The 12,594-nt window shown below is 38.9% G+C and overlaps 1 protein-coding gene across 11 annotated transcripts in view; it reads left to right on the top strand.

Annotated features, from left to right (window-relative positions):
- Window positions 1-12,511, top strand: part of MTUS1 (microtubule associated scaffold protein 1) — a 115,534-nt gene extending 103,023 nt beyond the window's left edge. For all 11 annotated transcript variants that reach the window (XM_040065769.2, XM_040065772.2, XM_040065770.1 and 8 more), the window contains 7 exons: window positions 4,841-5,055; window positions 5,546-5,651; window positions 6,608-6,681; window positions 6,786-6,881; window positions 9,353-9,469; window positions 10,682-10,779; window positions 11,568-12,511. In XM_040065769.2, coding sequence (XP_039921703.1) covers window positions 4,841-5,055; window positions 5,546-5,651; window positions 6,608-6,681; window positions 6,786-6,881; window positions 9,353-9,469; window positions 10,682-10,779; window positions 11,568-11,784 — 923 coding nt within the window. In that variant the 3' untranslated portion in view covers window positions 11,785-12,511. The remainder of the gene's footprint in view (window positions 1-4,840; window positions 5,056-5,545; window positions 5,652-6,607; window positions 6,682-6,785; window positions 6,882-9,352; window positions 9,470-10,681; window positions 10,780-11,567) is intronic.
- Window positions 12,512-12,594: the final 83 nt, after the last annotated feature.

Here is a 12,594-nt window from a genome sequence, read left to right as displayed (position 1 = left end):
TCTTACCTCCAGTTCCTGCATGGCAATCGATAAATTGTATTTTTTTCCAGAATACCTTCATGTGTTTTTTTATCACTAAATTATCTTCAAGATGCTTTGGAAGTTCAGATAGAAGACACTGTTGTGTTTTACAGTGAATGTGGTTTGGTTTTCAGGTTAAGGTGACCCTTAAAAATACTTAATAATAGGGAGATGTTTCTCTCACTTATTTGAGACAGGGCCTGACTTGCCACACTTCATAGACTTGCCTGTTTGCCTGCTTGAACACTGTTATTTGTAGTGTTTGCAGCACAGGAGATGTGAATTTACTTCCCGACAGAGAATTGAGTGCTTCACGTTATTTATTCAGTCATACCTGCTTAAATGTTGCTTAAAGCAGGCTTTTTGGCTACCTGCCTTGTCTAACTTGCCCAAGAACAAAAATATGCAATGTGGTTTAATATCCCATATAATTAGTCTCATTATGGAAGTAACACCAAGAGAAACCTGGTCGTAAACTTAGAAGCATGTTTGGGTAGAAGAATTTTCAATATTGACAATCTGCCAAATACCATTAATTAATTACTATATACATATAAAAATATATATTGTATAGAGAAGGAAATGAGCCTGTCTGTAGCAGACTTAATGGTCAAATGAACATACAGCTTGCAGTGTGAAATACAATGTTTGAGCAATTAAGTATTAGTGCAGTGTAATATCACGTAGTACTAAATACTCAGGCTTTTTTGTGGTAATTATCACCATTTCACATCCCCCACATCTATTAAAATGCCGCCAGTTTACTGTCCTAGTGAACTCTGGTTTAGAATTTCAGACAGTCTAATGACTTTTCATAAATCATAACCAGGCCAGTGAGTGATTTGGACAATTTTATGAAGATAACTACTGTTTGAAAACAATTTAATTCAGGGTTCAAAAAAATCCATTGTATTTTAGCTTAGAGCTGTGGTTATGGTAGCTTTTAGGGCAATGTAAGTTGAAAAATATTTTGTCTAAGCAGTTTAGCCATAAGGGCTGAATTGGATGATGGTTTTATAATGAGAACAAGAGAAAAAAAAAAAAATGAAAGTAGATGCTGCACAGTCCCAGAGTCTTATCTCTTGGCTAGTTTTAGTAAAAATACAAAATAACTTTCTTGGAGGTATAAAGGCAACTTTTGTAGTCCATTCCTTCAGCTGCAGAAACTGTTGCTGTTTTGGATGTGCTGCTGTTTGCACCATTGCAGGAAGTTGCCATGTCCCTGGTCCTCCATGCTGCATTTGTTTTATGATTTTGGCACTTAAAAACCTTTGTAGTGAAATACCCAAGATTCAAGTGGTTGATATTAACTACTACAAATAAAGGGTAATTTTACATGTCAAAACCAGCATTTGTGCTCTGAAGATTTGCTGTTACTAAATCTCAGAAATTTTCCATGATTTCTAAAGGTCATGATCACGCCCAAAAGAGCTGGGCTCTACATTTAAAATTAAAGGTGTTAAGAAGCCTAAAACCACAGATTAATCTTGCTCTGTGTTGTCCTAATACAGGGAGAGACAGTTGTATGGTTGGGAAGAAAAGCTGGGACAACAAAGTGGAGGAAAAACATTAATATTTGGAGGAAAAATATATTAATGGCTCTGCTATATGAATAAAGAACTAAAAATTGCTTCTGGCTGCCAAGTGTAGCATTCTCTATACGCTATCCTTAAAACTGTTCAGTGTTACAGGTAAAATTGAGCAAACTTCACAGACAAACGAACAGTGAGTCTTTTCATTTCTACAGCTTGATTTTTCCCTGAAATGCTGTTGGACCATTTGTTTCCTGTTGGGTTTTTTGGTGTTTCTTGTTTGGTTGGTTGGGTTTTTTTACTCAAGGTTTGTGGTCTAAAGAAGAAGCAGAATTTTGGAGGAAAGCACTTCAAGAAGGGAAAGGAAACACAGTAGTAGTGGACAAAAACTCAGAAGTATGCACTTCAGGTATCTCTGAAGTGAATGAGAAGTTGAAATAGATTTGTGTTCGCTACTGGAAGAGCACATGTTTCAGTTACAAATTTTTCTTCAAAGTTTAGGATGAGTTCAGTAAGAATACTCTTCGGTTGAGTAGCAATCGAGTTTGGTTAAGTCAGTAACTAAGTGGCCAAATTAAGGAATTTGGGACAAATAATGAAAAAGGCACGTTTCTTAAAAAAGCAGAGCAGTCATAAAATACATGATTCAGTCTGCAGATGGATAGGGCTGTGCAAAACACTTGCTGAAGATATTTCAATCTCAAGTATTTAGACAAGTTTTGATTTATGTATTTTATACCATAATTTCAGATTAACAATTCTTTAGTTGGTGGTTTTCCTGAAGCCTTACATGGTCAGTTTCTTGCACCACCCTGATACTGGAAGCTCACTGGTTGTGTAGTAGTCCTGCTTCTTGTTTGTGGATGGCAGGGATTTAAGTCAGGCTTGTGATCTGCAAGGAAGCGTTGCAGCCTCCAGCTCTGTGGAGGCCAGAGTTACCTTTACGGCAGCCAGTGCAAGTTTTAAAAGCTTTTTGTTTGCCTTTGTAACATTAGTCTTCTCATAAATCTGAATTGCAAACTGCCTGAAGGGGAACTGATGCGTCTGTTTTCTTTGACAAAGGCGTGGTTTGCTATTTGCTTTTTTTCTGAAGTGCTTTGCATCATCCAAAGTTCTGCGTGCTGACATTTAAAGATAAGGCAATGATAGGCAGCAACATTCTTCTGGCTAACTGGAGGCAAACGAATAGCTCTGGCCTTGCAAATAAGGAATTTGATGCTTCTTCCTCTGTTGGTTTTAAATGAAGTGGATCATTTGAAGCATTTTGCTGCAGTTGCCTCAACTGAGCCATACAAGTCGCCTGTCCTTACTCCGCTATAGAAGGTCAGCTCCATCTGCATGTGGTTGGCTGTGTAATACCTCCATTTGGCTCGCTGCCTAGATCTTGGCATTGTAAAATAATGTCCCCTAACAATGATGGTACCTCTTCTCAAAAAATGTGGCAATGCAGAGTATATATATTCAATAACTTCATGCCACTGCAATGTGGTACAAGTATGAAAGCAAATTTTTTTTTTTCTTTTTTTTTTTTTTTTGTTTTTTTTTTTTCCCCTAAGGGAGCAGTCGTAAGAGTAGTTTGTGGAAGGCATAAAGATAGGGGAGTAGTTTTGGTGCTGGTGCTGAAAGTAGCAAAAACTGTGAAATCTGCTTGAGTTGTAGAGAATGTTGTGGTGGGTTTTAGTTGAGCCTCTGTTGCATTTCTGCCAGTCAGAGAATGAAAATCTTGGCCTAAATCTGTCCAGATCAGCAGATCTTTCACACAGACCCAGCATAGCTAAGCTTGCTGCTAAGCCTAATTCAGGTAGACGCACATCCAGATTGATCTCCATGCAGTACAGATCACTCTTTTAACACTTCCTAGTTCCACTGCAGGTTCCAAGTGATGGTAGCAGGGCTAAGACTCTACAGTTCTCTTAAAGAGAGTGCAAGTATCATCCATCAAGTTACTCACATGCTTTTAATGAGCTATAGCAAAGAAGAGTAAGACACGTGTAACTTGAGGCACTCTGCCAGGACAGGCTGCTTTCCCTTGAGCCTGACCCATTACTGCTTTGGGAATCAGTCCTTGAAGATACTGTAATTGATTTATCTTAAGGCTCAAACACAGTGGTGATGAGAATTTCCTGTACTGCCTGTATAAAAATCCTTGTCTCTTCCCATGCTTTTACATAAGAGTTTGTATTTACACTGTTTGGGCAGTGTGCCAATCTGCTGTGAAGTGCATGCATGCATGACTTCTCCTGCCTTTGAAGATCAAGTTAACATTTTAGTTGATTTTCCTCTTAAGCAGCCACTCATCTGACTAATTTATTTTAAACCATAGTACTAGAGTCTGTATAGAACCAGTTTTGCTCAAGGTCAGTGACCACACACTTGTGTTAGAGACGCTGTTTCACCTTGCTTCCAGGCTTTGGGTGCAGCTAGAACTGTGTAAGGTGTTTGCTGCAGTCATATTAACAGTAGGAGGGTGACTCCTATTCAGGCCTGGCTGGCTGAACTTGGGAATGCTAAATTTCAAACTCAAAAATGCAAGTTGCTAACTTCTGTTTTGCCTTTCAACCAGCTGCAAATATGGGGAGACAAATCTAGGCAGCGTTCTTAGCAGACCTGTGTTAATGCAGATGTAAAGAAAATTGCACAGCATTTCTCTTTTCTTAATACTCCACACTTTTTTCCCTAAAACCATTCTCTGTTTTGCATATTTAAATATTTATAAATGCATAAACACATGAGCAGTACCTTTCAGATTGGCAGATCTGTATCTCCATGTCAGGCTAAAATTGCTTCTTTGCTGTATATCTGAGTGTGGGTGTCATTAAACATACAGGTTTTAAGGATATTAAGACTTTCAAATTTAGCTAAGTGGTTTATATGTCAGAAAGTCAGGTACTCTGACAAATATCCTATTGAAATGGGATCAAATAAGGCAAAGTAGCGAATGCAATTAATTTTTTTTTTTTGGAGCTCTTCAGTGTCTCTCATGAGACATTCTTTCTTCCATGTCATGTCAGTCACACTTGTGCTTTTTATGTGAGCTCCTGGCTTAACTGGATTCAATTAATTCTCAGCCTAAGAGATATGGAATTTGCTATTTTTGTGAAGAACTTTTCATGTGCACTTGGAGGCATACACTTAATGGATAAATCATACTTGTCTTTGTATATAACAATGTTGCTGTGCAGCATGTTCATTGTTTTTAATACCTGTAAGTGAAGATGTGACTTTATTATTGAACTTGATCCAGTTCCTTTTTTTCCTTTTTTTTTTTTTTCTTTTGACATCTTCAGTAACCACTTCTGCAGCTTGTGAGAAATTGGAAAGAGACAGGAATGAACTGCAAGTTGCTTATGAAGGGTTTTTGCAGAAGTTAAACCAGCAACATCATGATGACTTAGCTGAGCTGGAGGAGAGGCTTAAACAGTTTTACACTGCAGAATGTGAGAAACTCCAAACTATCTGCATTGAGGAAGCTGAAAAGTACAAAGCCCAACTCCAAGAGCAGGTTTGTAGAAAAGTTCTCTAACAACTGCTTTCTGCTACAAATGAGCCTTCAGAGAATCCTGGGTTTTGCTAGTAACAGTTACTTTATTTAATGTGAAATTCCACTTCACTGCAGCAATAAAAATACTACCACACTAAGCTGTACAGATCTTAAGCTTATGTTTAAATGTGGTGGAGACTGGTTGCCAACTTAAGTAATTTCTAGAGCTCCATTGGATATTTGAGTCACCTTGAGTTTAAAGATTTATAGAAACACGTCTGCCCTCTGACTTTGCTTTGCAACTCCATGCGTGTGACAGATGCACACATTATCCTGTTGGTAGTGGTAAACTGTAAGGCATCACTCTCATTTATTAAGTCTTGTGCTTCTACTTTTGAATCCTGCTAGACCATTGAAAATGTACTTGACATAGTGCATGAAGCGATTGAAACAATGCTTAAGCAAAGGTTGATACATGCAAGGGGAGAAAAATGATGTTGTCATATTACAGGTGGACAATTTAAATACCACACATGAAAGCTTTAAGCTGGAACTCGAAAACAGACACTCAGAAAAAGTAGAGGAGCTGAAAAAGGAGTACGATGCCTCTTTTTCAGGCAAGTATTTTGTATTTAAGTACATATGCTATAGTAGTGCTAGTCACAAACAAAAATAATCAGGCTTTTTGATCATTATGTCTACTTCACTGCTCTTTGTGGCTAGCAATCTTTAAAAACATTGGCTGAATTCCTTCCTTTGAAACTGACAAGTCTTATTTTACATACAGGAAAAACCAAGATCCCATTGTAGCTGAATGAAACTAAAAACTGTTGGAGTGGAACTGACTTTTTCTTGCAGTAAAAGATACCTGAATTGCCCTCAAAATCTCAAGTGTCTGAATTAATTCCTCTCACCCCCTAGTTCTGTAAGGAGCACCTCAAAATGACAATAAGTATGGTTGTGTGCTTTCCACAATGACATGGAAATGTTAAGAAATTGTACAGTACACTGTGGCAGAGGTGTTTTTCAAGGAGGGGGTGGTGACATGCCCATTGCATCTCATTGATTTAAGTGATGATTTTCATCCTCCTTCCAACTCCACTTGATAGCTAAGTTTCTAGTGATACTTCTTTGTCTTGAAGACTGGTCATGCTTCCATTGCGTTCAAAGAGCAAACAGCTCTGCATGGCATCTGAAGTAGGAAATTTTTTCTAGAAGTTTGTGGAAGACACAATTTCAATTTTTGTTGTGTTTTGTTCCATAAACTCATTTTTTTCAGATGTGGCCTGTGCTTAGTAAGTCCATTTGTTGCACTCAGATGAATGCTCTCAACCCTGACAGCATGTACACTAAAGAAATGGATATGCGAGGGGACAATCAGCAAATCTGAAGTGGGAATAAATCTGATACTTCATACATGCTTTACATCAGTTAATAATAAATGTTCTTTCTGTGTTGCCATCAACTGTATCTGTGCATATATATGTAGGCTGGCTCTTGGGGCTGTTTCTTTTCAAAAAGAATTTTCATATCTTATGTGGTATTAAAAATATGCAAAAATAATTTGTTTTAGAGCTCAAGAGTACCCATGAATCTGAAAGGAAGTTGCTTGAAGATTCCTTTAAAGAGAAGCAGGACTTGCTGGAGGTTTGTTAAGGGCTGGGTTCATTGCAACAGTTTAAAACTTGAAAAGCACTTCAGAGATGTGCACTGAATTCTTGGCCTAATGATACAATATATTTGCATTTCAGAAAAAAATTGATGAACTAAAAAGTGAAAACAACTCTCTGAGTGAGAAGCTGAAATTAGAAGAACAAAAACAAATCGCCAAAGAAAAAGCCAACCTTGTAAGTCTTGATCTTCCAAAGTAATGTGGATGAACAGATCCTGCCTGGGTTTATTTTACTGCATAATGCAAAAAATTTGCAATGAAGCCTGACAGGGCTCCCATACTTAGTAATATTTTTTGTAAATGGCTCACCTGCCAGAAGTTTCTAGCAAGCACTGTGATGCTGTATATTAACCTCACCATTATAATTCTATAAAGCTGTTGAGTATCTAAGTCAGGGGTGTAAATAATAGCCTAAGCTGAATTGAAGACCCATGTGTGTACAGGAGTTGTACCATAGCATTTTTCTGGACAGCTGGTAACTGTTGTACAGGTACTGTGATCAGTGTGGGCTTGCATCACTACTGCAAAGCTCATTTCTATTGCTTTTATTCAAACGTTGAGTCTTTTTGCTGATTTATCCTTCAAATAAACTTTTATATTGTCCTGCCTTTCCTCCTAAGGCTGTTGTTGCCTCTGATGCTCCAGGGATAGAAATGTGTTTATGAGAGGGCTTTTTATGCACGGGGGGGGCGGGGTTAGACACAAACATGCTTATATTTCTGGTAACCCAGAACTAAGCAGAGTACCAGTAGTATTGCTTATTCCACAAAGAGAAATTCCACGCTTAAACACTCACTTAGGATGCCTCTAGTGGAAGTTGTCCTAGTCTTCACTGGAATTTGTTTTCTCTTATTGCTTATTATAGTGGCAGGACAGTGCTGTCACAGGAAGAATCTGCAACCACAATATTTTGCTGTGGCAGTGGGAGTTTGAACTGTAATTCCACAGGCACGCGCAGATGTTGCTTAAATTAAAGGAGTAACAGTCAAGTCCCTTTACGTAGCTGCAAATGTGCTTTGTGCTTTCCTGACAGCATAAGATGCATGATAAGCTTGAGGCTTCTCTTTGGAAAAGCACCAGTTTGACTCAGCATACTCTTCTGTACTAAACACAATTTCCTGCAGTATTGGAATTCTCAATAGCCCTTTGAAGACAGAGATGTATTTCCACCTCTCTGGTACCATTTAGATAGTGTCACTTGATAGTCCCAGGTTTTTTGCTAAAAATTTATGTAGGCCTTTCAGTCTTTTATTTGGCCGTGGGTTCTCCTCTGAGTAGCTAATGTGGGGGCTCAGCGTTAACTTTAAAAACATTATTTTAAGAACATGGGACTTGAAGAGGGAAAGAAAATAAGTTGAATATTGAACATACTGTAAGCTACATTTAAACTTTTCAGGATTTGTTTTCTTGTTAGCTCCTAGATTCCATGTTAAAGTCACAAAACAGGACCAAATTGTCTGCTGCCTTCACTGAAGCAGCACAGCATACTTCACCCTCACACAGACTTCTCAAAAGAAGTTAAACAAGAACCACTAATGCAACAGGCCTTAAAAACAAGCAGCAGAATGAACTGAGCAGGTGATGGAGTTCCTATTACCGGTGACATGTCCTGGCCCTGTCCTTCTGGGGCCACACCCCACAAAACTGCAGGCACTGCCCTCCTGTCCGAGGTTTCTGGTGTGGCAGTGAAGCTGTTACTCAGTGCGGTGCACCTGTGTTCTTACCCAAATGCACTAAAACAAGTTTTGTTTGATTTTGAAGATAAACTTAGTTACACAACATGCTTAATCATTGATTGATTTCAGCTCATGTTTCATTTTCACTACCTGGAAATGGACTAAGACTTGCTTTATTTTTCCTTTTTTTTTGGCTGTGACTGCCTCAAAATGCAGAGAATGTGTTTTACTCTGCAGTGTTTAAATGGTTTCTTTCTCTGGAAAACAGGTCTTTGAGGAAACCACATCTTACCCTTCTCTGGCCTCCTCCTGCTCTCCCTTCCACTTCCCAGAAAACAACAGAAAAAGGAAAAATAAAAAAGTCCTAACTTGATATATTGTAGATAAGTCATGGATGTGCACCAGTGCAAGAACTGTATGTATAATTGCATTTTCAGGCTTTAGAAGAATGTAAACTTTTATGCGCCAGCTACCTTAAGACTCAAACTAGGAAAGATAAGCTATAGTCAAGTAGAGAACGTAAACTTCTGATGCTTTTTTGAACTATTCCAGTGCCTGAAAACTCTTCAAATGTTTACTCTAATTAACTCTTGGGATGGGTTATGAGTAATATGAAATAAATTTTGGAACTCCTAGCCTTAAGGCCTTTGGGCACTCCTGCGAAACAAGTTTTGCTGTGACAGCATTCATGCCTTCCTTTGATTCACAAGGGTTTTTCATGTCTGTGCATTAAGAGTTTTCTGAACATCTTCTAATGAAGCAACTGCAACTGTCCACCTACCCTGAAGGACAAACAAAAACTGAGGAGAAAGTGGTATCAGATCTTACTTATTCCAGCGTTTGACTTGATTTCACTTAGAACAAGTAACTTGTTATCATAATCATTTTCTTGTTTTTTTCTAAATAGCAGAGAAACTTCTAGATTATTCCTGAAATTCAGGGTACTAAGCAAACTCTGGCAATCTTTCAGAAAAACCCACAGATTATGTACCTGGAGCAGGAGCTGGAAAGTTTGAAAGCAGTGCTGGAGATCAAGAATGAGAAACTCCATCAGCAGGATATAAAGCTAATGAAGATGGAAAAGCTGGTGAGTGTTCCTTGGGGTCTGGCAGGCTGGGGCTGTCTCTCTGACTTGTCGTCCTACAATGAACTTCAGCCAGACAGACTTACATGTAAGAATTAATCTTTTTTTGTTTAAAAGGAAGCAGGAATTCACGGTAGGACGTGCTCACATTGCAGGTACAGCTTCGGGATATATGTCAAGAGGGAAAAAGAATGACCCAATGCTCTAAATGACCTTTTTACATCCTAAGACAACTCCTGATTTGCATAAACTATTGCTATGTTAGTACAGATTATCTGGGAGTCTCTTCCCCCAAAGAACAAAATCCTTACCTGTTCCATTGCTCAAGTGGTATGGAAGATAGATTGCAGTGTCAGGAAAACATTAACAAGGAAATTATCCTAATTTAACAAGAAAGGATCAAATATGAAATGGTGTAAGTCTTGATTAGCTTAGGCCAATCATTTTAGCTGTTAAGCTGCTTGTTCATCTGTGTGGCTGTCTTCCTGACCTGTGTGTAATTCCACATGAAAAGTCAGTTTTGGAGGCAGGACTTGTAATCACTTAGCATGCTCTTGTTTGTGACAGGACCGGGTCCTTCTCCCGGGTGGGGCCTTTAAACACGTTGTAATACTTACTTAAGCAAGAATTTAATGAGGAAGTACAGAAAGGTTTGGATACAAAGGAACACATTCATGTCAGTTGTTCAGTATTGTGCAGCAGTGTGTGTTACCCTAGTCTACAATTACTAGCAAATTACTAGCAAACCTTCATCTTTTCCAACAGACATTGACCACAATGTAGAAGGCCTTGGACTAGCCAACCACTAAATCAGTTTTTTCTTTTATTTTTGATAACGTTCTCCAACAACGACGTGGAATCAGAGGAGAAATAGGGAAAGCCGTTTACTCAGGGGAACTCTAGAATTTGCTGTGTTATTTCCAGAAAGTCTTCTGTCTAGAAAGGCACTACAGTGTCTAAAACTGCTGCCCATCACTGGCAGAAGTTACTGGAATGTGCAGGTTAACAGTAGATCCCTTATCCACTCTCGTTGGCATCTAATCAGCACAAGTGGCCAAGTGCCAGTGTTATGCAAGGTTAAGGTACGTAGACTGTTTTTGTATGTATTGTAACAAGCTCTGCAAACTCCAGATTGCCAAGGTCTGTGATAGCTCAGTCAGAATCTTGATGAGTGCACCTATGGGTTTTATTTCAAATTGTGACCTTTTTTCCAAGGTGGAGAACAACACAATCTTAATGGATAAATTAAAGAAGGTTCAGCAAGAAAATGAAGAATTAAAAGCTCGGATGGACAAACACATGGAGCTTTCAAGGTGAAAAATTTCTGTGGACATTTAGATGCCCTTAATCCAGGGGAAGGGGTTCCTGTGACAAGAAAGAAAATTCTGCTGAAGTGTTGGTGAATGCAATTTGTATTACTCTGTGAAAGAACACATCCATTTCTTCCCCACTTGTTTGTCTACAAATGTGCATTCCTTTGTAGAGTAAAAAGCAGGAACATTTTGAAAGGGGGTAAAGGTTTATGTTCTTTAGTACTCCAATATTTTAGGGAAGAAAAAGCAACTCAGAAATACCATCATACAAAGATTGTCTCTTTTTAAGTACTACTGGCTTGGAAGCTAGACCTGGATCATACTTAGAACCACTTCAGTGAGTGATTTGTCCTCAGTTAGATCAGTGTGGTTTATTTAGCAATAGCAGTAATATTTAACATGAATAAAACAGGTCTGAGGTGCTCCTAATGGTTGCTTAAATGGATGGCCAGACTCTTCCAGTGTGAAGGAATCTAGCTTCTATGTTGAGATCAGCCTGCAACAAGACCCAAAGGCTCCAGCATAGCCATTTAAAAGCATGTGTCATTTTAAGCAGAACAAGCCTCACTTTTCAGATGCTTTTTCTGGCCCTTAGGGATGCTCCTCACTGGGACTTTCTCCTGCTTTCTGCAAGCTACCAGTTTAAATATAGCTAGGTCCTCCTATTAAAGCTGGAATTCAGTTGTGAGCCAAGAAAAGGTTTATGCACTTCCAAACCTTTCTTTAAGTTTCAATGCTGCAGCCTCCCAGTTTGGTTATGAGTTCTGATGTAAATCTTCCATTTGCAGGCAACTTTCTACAGAGCAAGCTGTTTTACAGGAGTCATTAGAGAAAGAATCAAAAGTAAATAAGCGCCTGTCAATGGAAAACGAAGAACTTTTGTGGAAGTTGCACAATGGTGACCTATGCAGCCCAAGAAAACTGTCTCCCAGTTCTTCATCTGTGCCTCTTCAGTCCCCACGAAATTCCGGTAACTTCTCTAGTCCTGCAGTATCACCGAGATGACATCTCTTCAGAGAAAGAGGGGCTTGCATTTCATTTCTGATCTGCAGAACCTTTCCTAACTTGAATCACAGGAGCAAGAGCTATATTAGCCGCCTATGACAACTAAACATAACTGGAAACCATTTGGTGCAAAAACAGCGATAGGAGACTGTGAATACAGGAGTAAGACATTCACTCCTCCCAAAAAAACTTAGGACCTCTATGGACATCGTTGCACAAAGCACTTACAGAGCAAGAAAAGACTTGTTTGTTGCCTTTTCACCTAACCATAAGAAGCTCAGGGGCTTAGAGATAAAGATCACAACCTTTATATTATGTTCCTTATCACCGACACTTTTTAAGGCCGTGTGTGTGCGTGTGTGCGTGTGCTGTGGATGGAATGAGTGTAACACACTGTGCGTGTGTCTAATGCTGCCTTCTTTGCTGTGTACGTAATAAAGGATAAAAGCTGAAGACTACACATTGACATGTACTTCCTTGATACTGCTCTCAGTATGCATGCTTAACACAGTACCCTTGCCCAGGAATGAGGAGGAACTGCCACTGGTACTGTGGGATAGTTTCCTTCATCATTCTGGCTGGTAAAAAAAATGGCACGAAGACCTTTGTCAATGGACTGATTAGTGTCTTGGCCAACCTGAGTATGCAACTTTGAATTAATTTTAAAAACTAATTAAATTGCAGCCATATTTTTTCAGGGTGCAATGGATTTTGAATTTCAAGTCAATAGGGTTGTAGTCAGAACCACAGTAGCCCTCAAGGTCAGAAGTTCTTAACTGACTTGCAGGTTTAGAAGCCTAGATCTAGCAT

Source organism: Hirundo rustica, chromosome 5 (assembly GCF_015227805.2).
Source record: "Hirundo rustica isolate bHirRus1 chromosome 5, bHirRus1.pri.v3, whole genome shotgun sequence".
NCBI classification, from domain to species: Eukaryota; Metazoa; Chordata; class Aves; order Passeriformes; family Hirundinidae; genus Hirundo; species Hirundo rustica.
The sequence above is the reverse complement of the archived record's forward strand: the minus strand, read 5'-3'. Positions and strand labels throughout refer to the sequence as shown.